This window comes from Uloborus diversus, chromosome 2 (genome assembly GCF_026930045.1).
Source record: "Uloborus diversus isolate 005 chromosome 2, Udiv.v.3.1, whole genome shotgun sequence".
Lineage (NCBI taxonomy): Eukaryota > Metazoa > Arthropoda > Arachnida > Araneae > Uloboridae > Uloborus > Uloborus diversus.
The window spans coordinates 43370130-43390878 of NC_072732.1; the positions used below are offsets into that span (position 1 = coordinate 43370130).

The following is a 20749-nucleotide window of genomic DNA, read 5'->3' on the forward strand; positions in this document are numbered from 1 at the left end:
CAATAGGATAAATCATATTCCATCATTTGTAATTTTTTTTACTGTCATGTTTCTCACGTTGTCATGACAGTTGTCTGTCATTGATACAGTTAAATCATGTAAAGATATTATTGTGTTGTTGTTATTAATTCCATTTGGGAGACCGAAGCCCAATCCCGTAGTGACTATGGTTTTAAGGCAGAAGGGAACGGCTATTAAAAAAACGAGAACCATCTAATCGGGAGAAGACCTTCCTAATTGACCTCCGACAGATGGCAGCATTACCTCCACTATTTATGCATAATTCTGAAGGGGAAGGAAAGTCTCCAGCAACTCTGTTTCAATACTATAATAACTTTAAATTTTTAAATCATGTAATTTTTACCAATAACCTGTATTTTTTTATTCTTTAGCGTTTTTAGGTTTGTTTCAGAAAGCGTTTGAGATAAAGTATAAATATTTACTGTAGTAATGAAAAACACTTGAATTTGCAGAATTAAAAAAGTATGGATGGACGCTGGTTATTTAGGTAAACTAAAAATGTTTTAAACAATCTATTCCCTAAAATATTTTGAACAAAAATTAGCTATGTATATCTTGTGTCCATAAGTGTCCCTCCCCTTCGACCCGTCCCAACGTACACCATATACTCACAATGAAATTTTAAAATGCCACACTGTTAGACTTAGCACCAAAACTCTCATTTTTTCGCAAAAGTTTTAAATTTCGATAAATCATGTATTCTTTCATAATATTTTCATTAAATTCCTCTGTACAACATTTCTTTTACATGAAAGTAGACTAGGCATGTTTTTAAAATAAAATCGTAACAAACTCGCTTCCTTAATGAAATCAAAATGTATTTGAAAGCTAGGAGGAAAAACTAAAATTTGTCTCCGATAAATTAAAAGTTTCCGCCAACAAGAACTGCAACCAAGTGTTCACTCTATGTTTTTAGAAGTTGTAATAGTACACAAATTTCAGTTTACCTTTTAAAATTTTTTTGTTCGTTTTAAATCTATCATAATAAACATTATTTTACATTTTTATGATTTCGTGGGAACCGATTCATGTCTGCAACATTGGTTTGTTTAAAATTACATTATATTTTTATTTCAGCTTTAAATTCTTTAGTGGCAACGCTTAGTTTTGTCTTTTATTTTGTTCATGGCCCCACTTGACTCTTATAATAAGAATGAAGTGGGGCATGGTTTGTGTTGTAAAAATGTATTATTTTATTCATGCATGTTGTATTCTACGAAAGATTAACGTATTCAAAAATGATTGATAACATATGTTCTCAATACAAGTTGAATGAACTGGTTTGATGACTGGAATTCTTGACGACCTAATTTATTTTTACATTTTGATTTTTTACATTTTAAAGCAACTTTTGGGGAAATTATCATAAATTGGAACATGCCAAATTGGCAATAAATTTCCCTTCTCGCATTCATTTAGAATTTTTTTACAGCGTAACTGAACTTTTGGATTTCATTTGTTGTCAAATTCATTTCAACCAAACTGCTAGAAGAAATGAGTTATCAACCAAAAAGAAAGGGGGTAAGACAAATTAACTACGGTCAAGTGAGAACAGGAAGCAATTTGTGATTGCTCAGTAATAATAAGGTGCCGCAAAGAGAGATCCACTCTCCCCTGCACTCTAAAATCCAATATTTCAGTCACCTTACAAACAATAGCTTGCATGATTGCATCGAATCCGCCCTCAGGTGCATCCAAATTACCCGAGACAGGGGCTGCATTCACTTTGCGGGCAAATTCATCAGTTTTTTCACTCAACGGCATATTGTTCCTGTAGCCGTAGGGAGCGGCGCAGCCCGGGCAAGGCTCTTTCAATCTAAAATTACAAAGTAAGAGAATATGAATTCTAAATTTGTTCTGAAAAAAGAAAAGTAAGTCTTTCCATGAAAGTACACTTTAAACATAAAACTAAAATTTGAAGGATTAGATGTGTGATAATTTTATTTTGCTAAAATCAACGTTTTACAGTTATTCCACAAAATAAAAGATTTGCATTCAATTACAATCATTGTTTTTTATTTGTTTTTGCTCAACCGTTTTGTTCAAATGATACATATTTTACGCATATCTTACTAATATTATATATGCGAAAGTTTGTCTGTATGGATGTATGGATGTATGGATGTATGGATGTTTGTTACTCTTTCACGCAAAAACTACTGAACGGATTTTCATAAAACTTTACAATAATATAGCTTATGCATCAGAATAACACATAGGGTAGTTTTCGTCCCGTTATGGGGGGCAAAACCCCCTTAAGGGGCAATAAAACACAATTTTTGTATAAATTCTCTAATATTGGGATGAAAAAATACTTGCACATATTTACATTATATGTCCATCGAAAGCTCTGATTTTTCTGCTGAAGATGGCACCTGTTCGAAATTTCTAAGTAGAATAAAAAACGAGTTATGAGCTTTTTAGATCCTTGTTCGAAGGCTTTCCTCAACTCAATTCATTATTTAGCGTATCATCTCAACTCCCTGTCGATAGCGACAATTGTTGTATTGTTGACTTTCTTTGCTTTTCGTGATTGTTCAAGGCTTTTCTCAAGTCAAATCTTGAAGTAAGATTTTTGCACAAGATTGGCAAATAATACATGATTTGGCTGATGATTTTCCATTTAAACGGAACTTTAATGTAATTAATGGTTTTTATTATTATTTATGCTGATTGAACACTTACTCATTATCCAAACAACCAGCAGATCGCCAAAATTTTTGCAGAAAGATTTCCGTAGCTGATGCATTTGGCAGTTTTTTCAACGTTGCTGTTTTTGAAGCCGAAGACTACGTCATAATGTTTCTCAGCTTTCACCATGTAAACAAAATATCGCCAATCAAAGAATTTTCAAAAGACTTTTTTTACTGTGTTAAATAATCCAGCAACTAAATTAGGCAAATCCATAAACAGCACAAAAACTTCCATTAATTTTCCTTTTTGCACAATTTCAAACAACCACCAAATTGTATTACTTATTTTGGTAACATTTCGGATGAAACTGTTTAGCGCCATTTTATGGTGACCAAAAATATCTCAGCATCTGGCGACGATATCTCTGTAACGAAAATTAATATCATATCGTTTTACAAAGTAAGGAAAGAATGGGGGAGCATCATCGAAGGTACCCCGAAACGACATTCGCAAATTCGGTAAAATCGCACCAAGAGCCACAATGATTGAAATTTCCCGAAATAACTAAAGCAAGTATAAGGGGATTACGAGCGCAGCTACTTTTTTTTAATCACTTCGTACTTCATTAGCCATACAGAGAAGGTTTTAGACTCCATGTTAAAAAAAAGTATCAACAGATTAATCTTTTTAAACATGAGAAGATTAATTTCATGTTTTTTAAATTTGTATATGCTTAAATATAGTGCTTTCGTTTCTAAATCAATACTACTTTGTTCTTTATACTTATTGCTATTTTAGTTTTATGGGTAAGGAAGAAACTCGATTTTTAATCACGTCAAAAAGATGTGCTTTAAATTCTTTCACTTAAAACAGAAAACAAAAGCAAGTAACGATTTTTTCGAATAATTATTACTGACCCAGGCAACGGCGGGTATTTTTGCTAGTATCTTATATCTTTAAACGAGCAATTCTTGTGGGTATATATATATTTCTTATCTCGGAAACGGCTCTAACGATTTGGATGAAATTTTGGATTTAATTGTAGCTTTGCATTCTAAGCTCATCTACATCAGTATTTTTTCTGTAAAAACGCGATTTTTTACAAAAAACAGTTTTTTAATATAAAGTCAAATTGAGTTAAGCCTTGAAGTAAACTGTGAGTTGACGCATCAGGCAGACGATTTGCAACCATAACAATGAAAATTTGTCTCTTCTCGCTTTAAAATTTTATACTTGCTTAGGGTTGCCAGGCTTGGCTGATATTGGCCACTTTGGCTAATTTCAAACACACTTGGCTGAAAACAAATTCAAAAACATTATGTAAGTCGATGTAAGGCTTTTTTCTTTCTTAAGTGAAACTATTGCTTGACCATCCTGTTTTATTTTATTTTATTTATTTATTTTCTTTTTACACTTCAAATAGTTTTCACATGTTTTTTAAGTCACGCATCTAAATTTTATTTCGAAGAAGTGTATGTCTTGAGATTGTTTATGTTTTGTTAAGACAGTTGTTATCATTTGTTGGAATGGTTTGTGGATCACCAGTTTTGATGGATATCATGCTGTACGTTGCATTTTCTGGCGTAAAAACTAAAAGTACTTATTCAAAAAGAAAATCTCGATTGGGATAAAATCGTGAAATGCATCATAGTATGAAAGGAAGTATTCGGTTAAAAACCGATTTCACCATAGTAAAACTAAGGTCAAAATATTTTAATTACTGACAAGAAAATTGTATAGTGGAAACAAACGTAACAGATAGTTTAAAGCAAAATGTTGATTCAATCACATTCAGAATCTTCTTTGTTTGGTACTTTAGTGTTATAAGAAGGTCGAGTATATAATATTTCGTTAACGTGAAGCTTTTCAAGTATATTTGGAAAAGTATTGAACCTTAAAAAAACACAATTTGACAAAAAAATAATTCTTTTAAAGCCGAGCGAGGCTCGGTCGTCCAGGTACTTTGCACTTTATTCCTGAAATTTTAAACCTTGGCTTTTAATTCTAATATATCTATACTAATATTATAAAGAGAGAGGGCGGATTTTTGTATGTTTATATGTTCGAGGTAATCTTCGGAACCATTGCAACTATTTGAAAAATTCTTTCACTACATGAAAGGTGCATTCTTACTGAGTGACATAGGCTATAAATTATGCATATATATATATATATATATATTTATATTAATTTTTTAAACCAATAGTTTGTCTTCACCACCAGTTTATGTTTCGTATAGTTTTATTGTTATAACCCGCAATGATAGAATAATCGCAGGTTCTCTTTGAATAGAATGCTGGGGGAAGGAAACACGTGAATGAAAACAAAATTATAATGTCGGCGTGAGAATTATCAAAAACTTAACATGTATTTGAGGCTGCAGAGCATAAGATGTATAGCATTCTATTAGCTTTGACAATTGCGAAACATTGAGAGTCGCAGAATGATTATGCATCAAAATTTATTCGAACGAATTATAACTGAGATTCACTTCCAGTAAATTAGTATTTGAATTCAAGTAGTGCAAATTGACGCTATTAATCCGTGTTTCTAAATGTTGTAATTTTGCAGGCATTTCGGACTATCCTTTGAGGTTTTTTTTATCCATACTAATATTATAAAGAGAGAGAGTTTATTTTGTATGTTTTGTATGTTTATATGTTACGGGTAATCTCAGAAACCCTTGAACCTATTTGAAAAATTTCTTCACTACATGAAAGGCGCATTTTTACTGAGTGACATAGGCTATAAATTATGCATATAGGTCTTTATACGAATTTTTAAAACTAATAAGCTACATTTACTACCAGTATGTTCGTACTGTTTCGTTCTTATATACGTAAAAACAAATTGTGTTTGAATGTTTATGTCTGGTAAAAAGTCCTATTCGAGCGATACGCTAAGAAAGAGAAAAGGAATAACGTTGTCACCTTAAAAACCATCAAAAGTTTATCTAAATGTGAGGCAGGGCTTCTAAGAGTTTCAATTTAGCATACATTACTTGATTTATTATATGCATACGGAAATCAAAATGAAAAACATCTGCTAAAGAATTCACATAAGTTGTATTTAGTTTTAAAATTTTTTAAGAGGATTTTTTGTAACAATTTTGCCATAAAATCAACTTTTTGATCTTTTAGCTTTATGGAAAACATTCAAAAAAATATCTCTGTGACGACACATTGCAAGGAGAGTAAAACAGACATTACCCCCCCCCCCCGAAAAAAAGACCATATGAAGCGAAAAGTCAACAGGGGAGTTTTTATCGTCAGCGCAGCAGAGAATCAAAAAAAAAAAAAAAACGATTCTGTAACAAGATTGATACATGATTGCAACTTACTGAAAAAGTACGTATCTAATCTCGCAACAAAATTAGTAACCGATCAGCGACTCGATTATGATACCAGAACGCAAAGTAATGTTTATCGGCATACCATGTGGAACTGAAAAAAGTTTAATAAATTTACCACTGGCCAAGATCAACAAGCACACTAAGGATGTGTGTGCATGGCTTTTTTTTTTCTTACTAAATTTCAGCAATTTTACTTACTTACTGATCACTCTAGATTTAAACTACTTTGAATGTCTCTCTTCAGAATGACTCCGTACGTTTCATAAGAAAAAAAAAAAAAGGTTCATTTGCAAAGCGTCTTTATGAGGTCTACCCCATAATGCAGGACGAATGTTCAATGAGGCACTGTTTGAATATAGAAGCCGTGGATAGAACTCTAGACAACATTATGAGAGGTGTTATCGTTGTATTTGGCGGTGACTTTAATCAAACTATTCCGGTGGTTCCCTAGATGAACGCTTTCAAATATATTTCTAGCCTGTTTAAAGTCATCTCCTTTTAGGAACTCTTTACGATCTCTGTATCTTAAGAACACTTTTAAAAGCCCATATTTGTTCTATTAAAATTAAAGGTGGTATTGCAATAACCTCGTTCCGAAATTTTAATTTGCTCTATGTATACAATGGAAATGGACCCCCAAGTAAAACTAATATGGACTAATATGATTAAAAGTATTATTCTTACTGGACCAGCAGCAGGTCAGTCAGCTCATATTCCTTGAATTCCCACCCCATGATCCTTGCACATTTCAATTTCCAATATAAGTAATTGCAATTTTCAATGAAAATTTCTTATGCCATCACCATCATCAAAACTGAAGGTCAAACGTTCAATTATGCGCAGTACGACGTTACTTTTTGGCAGATTATATTGTTCACTTTAAAGAAAAGGTTGGTCTTTCTTGATTAGAAAATGAAATGAATCAATTTCTTTTAAAATCTCAAAAAAAAAAAAAAAAAAAAAAATAAATAAATTTAAAAAATATATATATATAAAAAAAAAAAAAAACCAGAACAAATGATGTTGTACACTAGGATATTTTAAAACAAAAAAATCTGCATAAAATTTATTTATTTCAGAAAGGTAATTTTTCAGGACGGCCCTCTAGTTCAAATATAAAAAAACAATTAATAAAATATGAGCATCAACTTTCCGGAAAGTTTTTTAGTACTATTTAAAAAATAATGATGATTTGTACATGTTCGGGGGTGAAAGTACGGTCACATACATGTTATGATACTTAATAATAATTCCTTTCATTTGGATAATCGCAATTAAGAGCCGGTTTAAAACTAAGGGAATGAAGTGCAAATACATGCATAAAAACGTCACCCCCAAGCAGATGGGTTGATCATAATCAAAACTTCATATCTTTTCTTATTCTAACAAGGAGACAAACACGAACACATCTAATAACATAAAGTGGGGTAAAATAGGTTTTTTATGCATACAGTGGCTCCCAAAAGTGTTCGTACACTTGGAATCACTTTTCACATCATTCCTATGTTATTCTAAATAAATCCCTGTAGTGTTTTTTTTTTTTTAATATTGACGGATTTTTTTTTTTTTTTTCGAAATGGGTCAAAAAACGAAGAGACAGAGAAACAATTGGCCACAAAGGTCATTGTACACTCAAATATTTTCGAAAAAATTCATGACTAAAATTATCATATGTCTTTTTTTTTTAATTATTTTTGCATTTTGTTGACCCTTGCAAGTCATTTGGCTTTAACTTTTTGCTTATTTATTCCTTAATATTGTGCTTATTACTTTAAAATCGCTGGTATTCGTAAAAGGCCACAAACACCATTCGAAATTTGAATTTTTTCCTCACAGTAAATTGGTTTGAAATGTCTCTAAATTAGTTAATTTGTTTCATTCTATAGTAAAGTGCTTGAAAAAATGCTTTAAAGAAAAGAATCGGACCAAAACAAGGTAAAAAAAGGTCAACCAGCAAAGTTGTCAAAGCGTGATCGAAGATTTACAGTTAAAACATTTATGAAAAATACACGTTTGAGTGTTGTAAAATTTTCTGCAGAGATAAATGAAAATTTTTACATTTAATTTTCACCTAAAATTGTTCGCCAAGTTCTCTGATTAGCTGGATTAAATGGGACTTCTTCCCGCAGAAATTTTCTTGACCGTGTGAAAAACAGAAAGCTTACGCTTTTCGTCGCAAAATCAATGATAAATAATCTCAAAACGTTTTGAAATTACTTACAGACAAAAATGAATTCAACATTTTTGGTTAAATTGTTGTATTCATTTTTGTAATATAATGCATGCATATAACAGTAAATAGAAAAAGAAATAGGAGCTTGATCTTAAGAACTTAGTTGGCCCAGTTAATCAGAACGATGAAGGTGTTCTTGTGTGAGGGTGCATATCAGCATCAGGACTTGGTAGTTTGGAATTTTTTGATGAAATAATGAATCATGCTGTTCATTTAAATATTTTAAAAACCAATTTTAAACTCTTCGCCAAAAATTTGGTTATTGGAAACAAATTTGTTTTTTTTTTATCAAGATATCGATAAGAAGCACACTGTTTTCAACGTTTGCGTCTAGTTCCTCAAAAATTGTCCTAAAAATTAGAAAATACCCCTTCAATCTCCAGATTTGATTTTGATGTAACATGTTTAGAGATATCTGGTGACTAGATTACGAAAGTACAGCTTTGAAACGAAAATAGAGCTAGAAACAGTAAGACTCGAAGTGTGGTTGAACAATTACTCAGGAATTACGCAAAAAAAGAAAGAAAAAAGAATGAAATCCCAGACGTTTAAAAGTTGTTGATACTGCATGATATTCTACTAAATAATAAATTATTAAAAAGATGGATTATTCAATAATATATAAACATTTTTTTAAGTGTACGAAGGCTTTTGTGAGATAAAAATTCCGACACTTTTTGGTTTTTGATTTTTAAAAAATTCAGTTTTAATATTTTTTTTAAAAAAATCATGTAGTTTTTTTGAAAATTGATCATAGATCTTATAATTAAATACCTTTTACGAAATATTAATTCTAACCAATGGATAGGGTCCTATTTCATTGAAAGCCGTAGGTGTACGAACACTTTTGGGAGCCGCTGTATATTTTCACGTTTGAAGATTTATAGCAGCAAAATTGTTATTTTTATTACGTTTCGTTATTAGATTCATTCTAAACATTTTTACATAATTTTATGAAACATTTTTAAATTTTAAATTTGAAAAAATTAGCGCCCAACTTTTGAATCCCATGTTGGGGGAAAATGGGTCGTCATACGAAAAGGACATTAATTAAAAATACTGACGGACCTATTTATTAAAATAATAACTATAATATACAGACACGAAAATACATTACCTAAGCGATTTAAATTTCATATTTTAAAATGATATTGTATCACTCACTGAATCGAACCTTCAGATATTTTTAGAGTAAGTGACTTTTGCACAATATCAATCTTCACATTTTTTGAGAAACCCATAAAATATACCATTCTTGATTTTAAATATTTGATTTGTACTTATTTACTATCATCATGTGTGATTTGTCCAATAAAAGTAACAATAAACTTTTTACTTTTATACTTTTAGCGAACTTACTTTCAAGGTAAAAGGTTTTCTTTTATTTTTTCCTCCTTTGTTGAATGTAATCGCTTTCTCCATTGGTTTAAAGGAAAGAACTATGCTTATTTCTTATTGGAAGAGACATTTGCAGCTTTCCACGGAGTTCGCAAAATCTCTTCTTTAATCCACCATCGGACTTTGGAGAAAGCTTATTGCCATTTAAGAAACATCATTGGATACTGAAAATCTGCCCTCTTTTCTATTTAAAGGGCCGCAGTCTGTTTATCAGGGCTTCTTCACTACTTTCTCTATGTCTTGCTGTATATGTGTCCCCATGTTTCGTATTAAACGTATTTGTTTATGTTCAGCTGTCTGAATCTCTGCTTTACACAACCTTTCAACAGCAGAGCGTGGTTAGTTCTAAGTTTTTCCCAGCTACTAAATCACTGCAGTAGCGGAGTAACATGGGGGACGAGATAAAATATTCCGTTGAGCCTTTTGACGGAAGGAATTTCTCTCTGTGGTGCAGGAGAATGGAAGCGGTTTTCGCAGCAAAGAATTTAGAAATGTTTTTGGAACGTGAAGCGGATTCTTCGAAAGCTAATGAACTTTTGGCGAGTAAGAAGGCCTATGCCTTGATGTTATCATTTCTTAGTGATAAAGTTTTAGTTTCGCTTTCGGAAGAAAAGACTTGTGCTGAAGTAATTGCAAAATTGAAATCGATCTATATTCGAGAAGGAGCGGTCAGTCAGATATTGGTTAGAAAGAGACTTTCAACTTTGAAAATGAAAAAGGACTCATCCATGCAGGAGCATATTGATGAAGTGAACAGGCTCGTTACCCAACTAAAATCGTGTGGCGTGAAAGTGAGTGACATGGACAGTATTGTCTATCTATTGATGTCTCTTCCAGCAGAGTATGACGCATCGAAATCTGCAATAGAAAATCAGCCTTCGGAGAACTTGACTTTAGAGTTTGTTTGCAGTCGTCTTCTGGATGCTGAAGCGCTGATGAGAGATCGTCGAGTCTTGGAGCCCAAATCGTGGAAAACAGAGTCATCGAATGGTGCAGCCTTTTCTACAAATCATCGGGTAGTGTGTAACAAGTGTCGCAAAACAGGGCACATTGCGAAATTTTGTAGAAGTAACATAGTTTGCTACCAGTGCGGAAGGAAAGGACATTTTAAGAGGAATTGCACAGTCCAGACGGGAAAGAATACTTCATCAAAGGATGGAGCAGTTGCAGTGACTTTCGTTGTTGGCGAAGTAGAACATCGGTCATTTATAGTAGATAGCGGATCTACAGCTCATATGTGTGCACATCGGGAATGGTTTGAGGAGTTAAAACCATCCTCAGGAACTGTGTCATGCGCTGCAAAAGCCAGTAAACTGGAAGTAAAAGGAATAGGAACTGTTCGCGGTGTATTAGGTGACGGTGTGCAGGAGATCCTACTGAAAGATGTGTTATATGTTCCAGAACTAAATGGAAACCTCATTTCAGTGAAACAGATACAAAAAGCTGGATACACTGTGAGCTTCAAAAATGACGAAGCAGTTATTGAAAAGGGAAGTACAAACTTCGTTTTGTGCAAGCTGAATTCAAAAGGTCAATATGCAAGTGATTTTGTTCCCTTCATTTCAAATTCCTTTGTTGCAGAAAAAGATTGAGGTGAACTGTGGCATCGCAGGTTAGGACACTCCGGAAACCATGTTCTGAGCAAACTAGGATTACCAACAAGTGAAAAATTTTGTGAAAACTGTGTGTTAGCGAAGCAGTCCGCGAACCCTATAGGAATAGGAAACCGAAGAAGAGAAAAAGCTCCCATGATGACAATCCATTCTGACCTATGCGGTCCGGTCAACCCACCAACTCAAGCGGGTGAAAGGTATGTGTTAACATTAGTTGATGATTATTCTCGTTTTTGTGAAGTTCGTCTTCTTAAAAAGAAAAGTGATGTTCCCGTGGAAATCAAAAAGTTTCTCAAATTGAATGAAAGCGTTCGAAAAATTCGTTGTGATAATGCCCAGGAATATGTTTCAGGTGAACTTAAAGTGATAGCAAATAAACTTGGAGTTACAATAGAACCCTGCCCCCCTTATACTCACGAATTGAACGGAATTTCAGAGCGGATGAACAGATCACTTTTTGATAAAGCCCGTGCACTTTTATATGATGCAAATTTACCTAAGAACTGTTGGGGATATGCTATTCAAGTTGCAGCATATATTCATAACAGAATCCCTAGTTCAAGCATAAATGAAATGTCACCCTTTGAACTAAAATATTCCCAGAAACCGGATTTAAATCAAATAAAATTATTTGGTTGTGATGCTTATGCCAAAATTCCTGATACTCGCAGACAAAAATTAGATCCGAAATCTAAACGAATGATCTTCATTGGATATTCTAGCATGGGATATCGATTAATGGATCCTGATACGCACAGAGTTATTGTGTCTCGTAATGTTCGCTTCAATGAAAATAAAGTATATGTGCAAGATAGAAGTAATTCACAAGACGAGGAAAAACACAGCACCGATGTAAATAAAGAGTTAGGAGAAAACGAAACCAATGTAAAACAAGAAGTTCCGGCAGATACACCCCGACGATCAGGAAGAAAAAGTAAAATGCCAGAGCGATTTGAAGCAATGTACACGTCAGAAGAAACGTTGACCTTTCATGACATCTCAAAACTATCGGAAGAACAACAAGCCCAGTGGAAAGTCGCGATGGGGGAAGAATTGCGCTCCATCCAGATAAACAAAACTTGGGAACTGGTAGATCTCCCTGATAACGCGACCCCCATAAAGTGTAAGTGGATGTTTAGGAAGAAAAGAGACGAAACTCTCAAAGCCGCAAGGGGAGACCAGCAGAAGGAATACGTAGAAACTTATTCGCCAGTCATTGGGATGCCTTGTTTACGATTAGTTCTTGTTTCGATTCTTCAAGAGGATTTAAAGGCTTATGTGATGGATGTGAAAACAGCTTTTCTGAATGGTGAGTTGCAAGAAATTGTTTTTATGGAACAACCGCAAGGATTCAACGATTCATCTGGCAGAGTATGCAAATTAAATAAAAGTTTATACGGATTAAAACAAGCTCCTAGACAATGGTTCTTCAGATTTTCGCAATTTATGTTGAAAATTAATTTTAAGCAGTTAAACTCGGAACCGTGTATTTTCATCAGAATTGTGAATGGAAGAAAAATAATAATTTGTTTATATGTTGATGATATTCTTATTGCTGGATCAGATGATTCGGAAATAATGATTGTGATTAAACTTCTTCAAAATGAATTTCAGATGTCCAAACTCGAACCAGCTTCTGAGTTTTTAGGAATTCGTATGGAATTTACTTCTACTAAATTAGTGCTAGATCAAAAGGAGTATATTCTTAAACTATTGAAGAGATTTAACATGAGTGAGTGCAAGCCGAGTGCAACACCTTTAGAAGCAAAGTCAACTCCAGCTGACTTTGAGGAAGGAACTATCTTCAAAGGACCTTACCGTGAACTAGTTGGATCTTTATTGTATCTTGCGATGACAACACGACCCGACATACTGTTCGCTGTGAACTGTCTCAGTCAATTGCAGGAGAATCTAACAGAATCGGCTTGGAATGGATTTAAAAGAATTCTGCGATATTTAAAAGGTACATCGGATTATAAAATTGTGTATAGTAAGTGTTGTGTCTCTAATGTTGATTTATCTATGTATGTTGATTCAGATTGGGCATCAGATCCGCGTGATCGCAAATCAGTTTCAGGTTACGTTATTTTTTTATAAAAAGTGTCCAATTTTATGGAGCGTGAAGAAACAAAGTTCAATAGCTGTTTCTTCTACTGAAGCTGAGGTACTTGCAGTTGGTAAGTCTTTATTAGATCTAGTGTATTATAAAAATATTGCATGTGAATTTCTTACTGTAAATAACATTGTCATATATGAAGATAATCAGTCTGCAATCAAATGTATAACTAATGAAAATAGTTCTGGTAGATTGAAACATATTGATGTTAAGTTAAAGTTTATTAGAAATATTTTAAATGTTGAAAATATATATATTGAATATGTTTCTACTGATAAACAAATTGCTGATATGTTTACTAAGGCTCTTCCAAAATTTAAATTGCATGAACTTATGTCATTGTGTTGTTTAGTAATAAGCGATTAAGGGCGGGTGTTGAATGTAATCGCTTTCTCCATTGGTTTAAAGGAAAGAACTATGCTTATTTCTTATTGGAAGAGACATTTACAGCTTTCCACGGAGTTCGCAAAATCTCTTCTTTAATCCACCATCGGACTTTGGAGAAAGCTTATTGCCATTTAAGAAACATCATTGGATACTGAAAATCTGCCCTCTATTCTATTTAAAGGGCCGCAGTCTGTTTATCAGGGCTTCTTCACTACTTTCTCTATGTCTTGCTGTATATGTGTCCCCATGTTTCGTATTAAACGTATTTGTTTATGTTCAGCTGTCTGAATCTCTGCTTTACACAACCTTTCAACAGTCATTTTTAGCATTTTGCTCTTATGTGGTTTTTTAGTTGTCTGGTTTAGTTGAAGAGGAAAGAAGTTATACATCAGGATCTAAAGATGATTATGTCAGTTCCTGTTGCAATGCGTTTCGCTATGTTATTTTTAAATGTTTAAAAATGTGTTAATAGAAGAAGTTAATTGTGATATTAAGCTATTAACTGTTGAATAATTTTTAAAAATCTGAAAAAAAAAGAAAGAAAGGAAACAAATGATAAGTTAAAAAAAAACCACTATGCCTAGATATGACCCATTTTATCCCATTAACAATAAAATGACACAAAAAGGAAAAATCTCATTACTTTGCTTTCTGACAGCTTTCAGTAATAAGCTTCAATTATTAAGAAAATACTTTTAATTTGACCTGTTATTTTATAAAATACAAAATAATTTTAGAAAATGGTTAACTTTGTGTTTTGAAAAGTCAATCTGATACTTGTAAAATGTTTTCCTTCGATTGTCATATTCATGAGATAATCGTTTTGGAACTAAAAATTGTTGCCAACAAACTAAGAAATAGTTTTACAATTAAAAAAATGGCTAATTGTGTTCACATTGAGTTAATTACACAGTGACACATTTTACCACACTCCACAATATGAGAAATGAAAACTTCAGAATTTAAAATCACACCATTAGCAAACTTGCACTACTCTACAACTTATCAACAAGTATAGATCAGCTCCAGGTCACTTGATCAAAATGGAGTCTACTATTGGTCGAATAGACAGGTTTGTTTTTTTAATTGAGACAATCCTATCTATATGTTCTCGTTTGATTTAGGACGCTAATTTTTAAAACAGAATTTAAATATAATATCATTTTATTCTACTGAAGCTAACAATGCAGTGTTGTAGGAACAATCGACGATATAGATGTACTCAATTTTCTGTCATTTCCAATTCGCAAAATTTTGATTTCTAACAATCACCAATATCATTTTCACAAAAATTACGGATCGCGAAATTGAATGATTTTATAGCATATTAAATTTACCGGATTCACTTTCAGTGGGATGCCTAAAAATATTCTTTTTCCCTTGACAGTTAGTTAAAAAATGAATTTACAATATATGAAACTAAAAGGGTATTACCTATTAATTTTCCTCATCATATTTTGACTATTAGACATTGTTAAGTCAGTTTCGAAATTCCAAAGTTTACCCACGCCAATTTCGCAGCCCTTTGCTCTGAAAAAAGGGTTTTATGAAAGTCCAAATCACGTGTATATGCACCTGTTTGCAAATTGTGCACTTTTGTTGTTGTCACATGCCGTTATTATTGTTCTCAAGAGGTACAATATTTTTCAGATTTTATATTCTTTGCAATGAATCGAGTGTGTAATTGAATAGTATGCTATAAAGTCATAGCGAATAGAATATAGTAGGTTACATAATGTGTTATGATCACTGTGCAACTGAAAATAACATCGAAAATACGCATCGATTATGGTTGCGTTTGAAAATCGAAGGCAGGGAACAGTCAAATTTTAAAGAGAAAAACCTACTAACTTGTCACTTTTACGTAACAAAATAAAGTAGAAACTCTTCACCTCAAGGGTAGAAAGTACAGATAACATCGTTTCAGGTATTCCCGCTTCTCGCAGGTGGATTTCCCCAAGAATAGAAGTAGAACTGAACTCGAAAATAAACTCGAGAAAGGAGGAGAGAAGAAAGGGCGACGGAAGAAAACAAGGGAAATAGGCAAGAGTACAGTTAGCCCTTATCAATCCGGATCCTATTAAACCAGACTTTGCTTAATCCAGATAGACATTTATATGTACGTATACTGTATTGTAATTAAAATGCGAGTAAGAGCAATATTGCATTTTTTGGCTCTTATCTCAAATGTATCGTGTCTCATGTGGACTCTTTTCTCTTGCGTAGTTTTATATTTCAGTCTCTCGAGATCAAACTGCAATTTTTACTGTGCACAGTAGGATGGGTCATTAATTTTTTGGAGGGTAAAGGTTAAAGAGGTACTTAATGCTCTGAAACTAACGTTTGAAAAAATTATTACATTCTGATATACCTTTTTTCCTCCGGGCTGATTTCGAACTTTCGATTCCTATAGCTAGTTATACTCCACGTAGGATTGCAGCAATAATAATCGTTGCATTGTTTACACGTGATGAGTTTCGCAGTGAAAGTCGACTATTAAACGACATTTCATCTTACAAGTGTAAAGCAATTAATTACTTTATTGGTCTGAAAGAAGAAAAAGAAAGTGAAGAAAAAACAGAGAAAGAAAAACTTCCTAATTCTTCAAAGTAGCACTAGAAAAAAGGTGAGTGGAGCACCATGGAAAATGCTACTCTGAAAGAGCTAAAAACGTACTTTGAAGTGTAAAATGTTGAAGCAAAAATCGCAGCCTCAGGAGAAAAGTACAGATCGTTTTAGCAATTATAATAGTATCTCGACTTCATTGTTCATTTGCATCTAGTCAGTTGAATGCGGATGACAATAGTGATTTCCAGTCACCATTACAAGCCTCAGCTTCAAAAGTTCATATCGATAAGCTAATTCCTACAAAGGCTGATCTTGATTTTTGTTTGGTTTCACGAGCATGTGATAGATACGGAATATCAAAACTGAAGCAGTTCTAAGAGTTCTAAGTTCTGGAGTGGTTCTAAAGAGTCGCTGAAGCTCAATCACTTCGGAAATTATTAATCAAACTGTACTTTGTTAGAAGAGCCAGATAGCTCGAACATATGCTTTGGCAACGAAATCCTACAAATGGAATTGCAAATATCTATAAAATCTTTAATGCCAGTCAAGTGTGGTGAAGCTAACATGAGAATTGGTAAATATGGAGGCCTCATATACGTCTGCTTAGGAAAAAAAAAGTTACAATGACTTTCATAAATACTTCCACTGAACCAATTGCCCTTTCGACATTTGTTTCTACACACCGATGGGAACACAATGGGATCCAAGAAGTTTTCAGGAACAATCTGCAAAAATGTATAAAAAAAAAGGCCCCTTGTTCGATTTATACCTATTTCGAAAACTTGCGAGGGTTTCGGAAGAGTTGCGAATAGAAGGCTAGTGCTAAATAGTGATAGTGGTAGATTTAACATAATACAACTGCCGCAGTTGCGAGGGGCCACCACGACCATAGGGACCCAGAAGAGGATTAAAAAATGCACATGGTAAATGCTTTTCATAGATTTGTGATCGACAAAACGGCCCCCTAAATGCATCGCGACAAGTACCCAAACTAGTAAATCCGCCACAGTATAAATATTATTATTTTCACAATTGTAAATATGATTCATTATAATCGTTTTTGAAATAAATAAATGATTTTCTGACGACTCCTATTTGCTTTACATATATTTGTAAACTTGTTTTTCAATTTTTTAATAAAAAGGGATTTTTTTTAGAGACATGCGATTTTCAAATTCAATCCGGAGTATACAGTAAAGTCGCTTTTGTCTGTTATCTTTTCATCCATAAGCTCAATTATGCTCGTGTCCAAAATTAAGGTCACAAACATAAAATCTGCGAAAACTGAAAAACTTCTCACTGTGTGGCCACGAAATTTCACACAGAAGTATATTACAATGGGAGAAGTAACGTAGAAACATAACAACACTGAAAATATATTTCAATTGGGAACTAAGAAAAACGGTACACGAAACAGGGTTAAATTATGAATCAGAGATAATGCATTCATCTCGAGTAAAACCTGTCTAGCATTGAGTGTGACCACAGAGGACTGCTTTACAAGCTTCACAACGAGCTTGCATACTTTTTATGAGGGTGTCTATAAATGCTTGCGGCAACAAAGCCCATTCTTCCAAAACGCGGCTTTTAACTCTTGGAGAGTATTGGGAGGGGGATTTCGCTATGCAATGACTCTTCCTAGACCATCCCAAACATATTCAATGAAATTGGTAACTGGAGATCTCTAGGGCTAGTCCATACGTCGAATATTCTCTTCTTCAACATGTTTTTGACCTTAATTTTGGACATGAGTGTGCTTTTCATAAGAAAAGAGGTTCTTCGTAACCCCGAAACATGTGTATGCAGAAATCTACAATTTTGTGTTATTAAACGTTTTATTTCCTATTTTACTTATCCTATTGTTTTTGAACATTCAGATACATAAATTCAAAAAAATAATGCAAACAAACCTTGTTGGGTAGGAATTTACAAACGGTGCCACCGTTTTGTCTACGAAAGATCCAAATCCGAGTCTGAAATTGGATGTGATTGATCTCATCTCCGAAGCTAATTTGTTGCCCAGTTCGGCCAACTTGTCTTTATCGTCTGACATCGAATTCGACAAATCCATCAAATAATAAAGATCAACAGGATAATCAATAGCTTGTCGGAACTCTACATTAAAAACCATGGGTGTCTCTAGAATAAATAAGAAATGAACTAAGAAAAGTTTTCCCATAACTGTGCACCATGTCTCCCTAGGGCGCCGTAAATTCTTTCTCATATTTTTAAAAAAATTTCAATAAATCATCTTAGATACTTTAATTAATTGGGGGAAAATAATCTGCAATAGTTAAACTTAAGAAGCAAAATAAAATTACAGCAGAACTTCAATTATCCGAGTCAGTTTGTACTAGGCTCCATTCGGATAATCAGAAATTCGGATAGTTAGATTTTTGTGAAAAAACGCTATATTTTAATCAATTACTGTACGCATGTTCAAAATGAGAGAAAAAAAGCCTTTAATTAATCAAAGAGAAAGGTAACGTTTTTCTTGCTAAGCGTACTACAATGCTATACGTTATTACAATATGTACTATGTACATTCCGTACTGTAAATAAAAATCATTGCTTGCTGAACATATTGATGAAAGTAAGCTGTTTGAAAAGCTTTGGGGAGGGAAAGATGATAACATGAATCAACAGGATTATTATTATGCGAATCGCCTATTTTTACCCAAATTCTGAAAGCGATTCGGACAATCAGCGATTTGGATAGTTGGAGTTCGGACAATCAGAGTTCTACTTAACGAATGAATACTTTTGTGCTGAAAATTAAAATAATCAGTTATCCAACGTTTTGAAGCACAAAAAAAAAAAAGCAAATTACTGCAGAGACGTGTTTTGGTGTTACAAGGAACATCTTTTCAATGTTTTTTTTTATTATTATTATTTTGCCTCGAAAAGTTGATTTTGTTTCGTATTTCGAGTGAACTTTCTTCAGAATTTCTCCGCACATTCCATTGTTTTCATTTTCCCACTTGCCTTAGGCATAATCTACCCCCTCTTATGATTTTACTGCTTATTCTTACAAATAGGAGAAAATAGACCACATGTGAACATAGTATGTTCTATTTAGATAACTTGAAGTAAAAAAATTTTAAAAATTATCAACTGATGACAGTGACAGACTCTGCAAAACTTTTAGAGCAATGAGTTTTTCATGCTTCTGCGGTAACAAATTCTTTCTATTAGCAGGTGGTAGTACATGGTAGTGTATATATTTTCATCATTGTCTTCGCGTGAAAGCACAGTACACTAAAACCTGTCTAAAACGATACTGTTGGGACCTAAAAAAAATATTGTAATAGACAGGTTATCGTTATAGACAGTTTGATTATTCATGCTGACATTTTGCTGGGGCCAAAAAAAAAATTGTTATAGACAGGTTATCGTTATAGACAGTATCGTTATATACAGTATCGTTATACACAGGTTTCACTGTAGAGGCTAACTAATATGTGTTAAACCATTGCAGTTTCGCGAGCTTTTTTATTTTTCCTTATCTCTTAACTGATAGGAACTTGGTCTAAATTGTTATTCCAGTACTGACTCTTCACGCTCATAGCCAAGGTTTTTGTTTTTTTTTTAAACTATCAACGTAAATAGTCACCTGTATATATTTTTTTCCTTCAAGATTTCGCCATTTTTTGTGATACTAAAGTACTAAACTTAATATGACTGCTGTACAACCATAAGAGTAAAATGATGATTATTAAAAAAAAAAAAAACAAAGCCCTAGAGCTTATACAAATTCTCAATTAATATCGATAAAAAACATTTCTTACTTGGTCTAAGGCGTATATTAATTTCTTGGGGTTTTATTTGAATAGCCTCGTCTTCTTTTGCTCCTTTATCGCTCAGCGTTAAATTCTGTGAAAAAATGAAAGTAAAAAAAATGATTGATTTCTGTCGATAAAAATTATCACAAATAAATGTAGGGTAAGTTTGTTTCTATATTTTCTTTTTGCGTTTTTTCTTTCCCTTTTATGAATTTTGATTTTAGAATAATTCATCCCATTTTCATTTATGACAATGTTCTTTTTAAAATGCTTTAAGTACATACGAAAAGAGCTGTGATGGGAATTTGTAATTTACTGAGAAGTGTGCTCGTTTGGAGGAAAAAGTATTCGCGCGCCACTGCAATTCGCGTAGTAAAGTTTTGAAAGCATTCCATACTGCATGCTTGCAGCAACATTTTGAGTTGGGCAAATAGAGAACCGAGCTGTTTGTTTATTTCATTAAAATGCGCATAAAAAGGACTTCCCCACAGCGTGGATTTACTTGAACATTTTAAAAAGAAATCGCTAGCGACGATATTCTAGCAAAATTCAAATTCTGGGGGAAAAAAATTAGAAAAGCTTATTTAATGTGTAGTAAAAATCCTCACAAAAAAAGCATTTCTATCCAAATTTGTGGTTTATCTT

The 20749-nt window shown here is 33.2% G+C and overlaps 1 protein-coding gene across 3 annotated transcripts in view; it reads right to left on the reverse strand.

The window, feature by feature from the left end:
- LOC129216999 (integrin beta-PS-like) overlaps positions 1-20749 on the reverse strand; it is a 61577-nt gene that overhangs the window by 31452 nt on the left and 9376 nt on the right. For all 3 annotated transcript variants that reach the window (XM_054851225.1, XM_054851224.1, XM_054851226.1), the window contains 3 exons: positions 20111-20195; positions 18233-18461; positions 1666-1837 (listed from right to left, as the gene is read on the reverse strand). In XM_054851225.1, coding sequence (XP_054707200.1) covers positions 1666-1837; positions 18233-18461; positions 20111-20195 — 486 coding nt within the window. The remainder of the gene's footprint in view (positions 1-1665; positions 1838-18232; positions 18462-20110; positions 20196-20749) is intronic.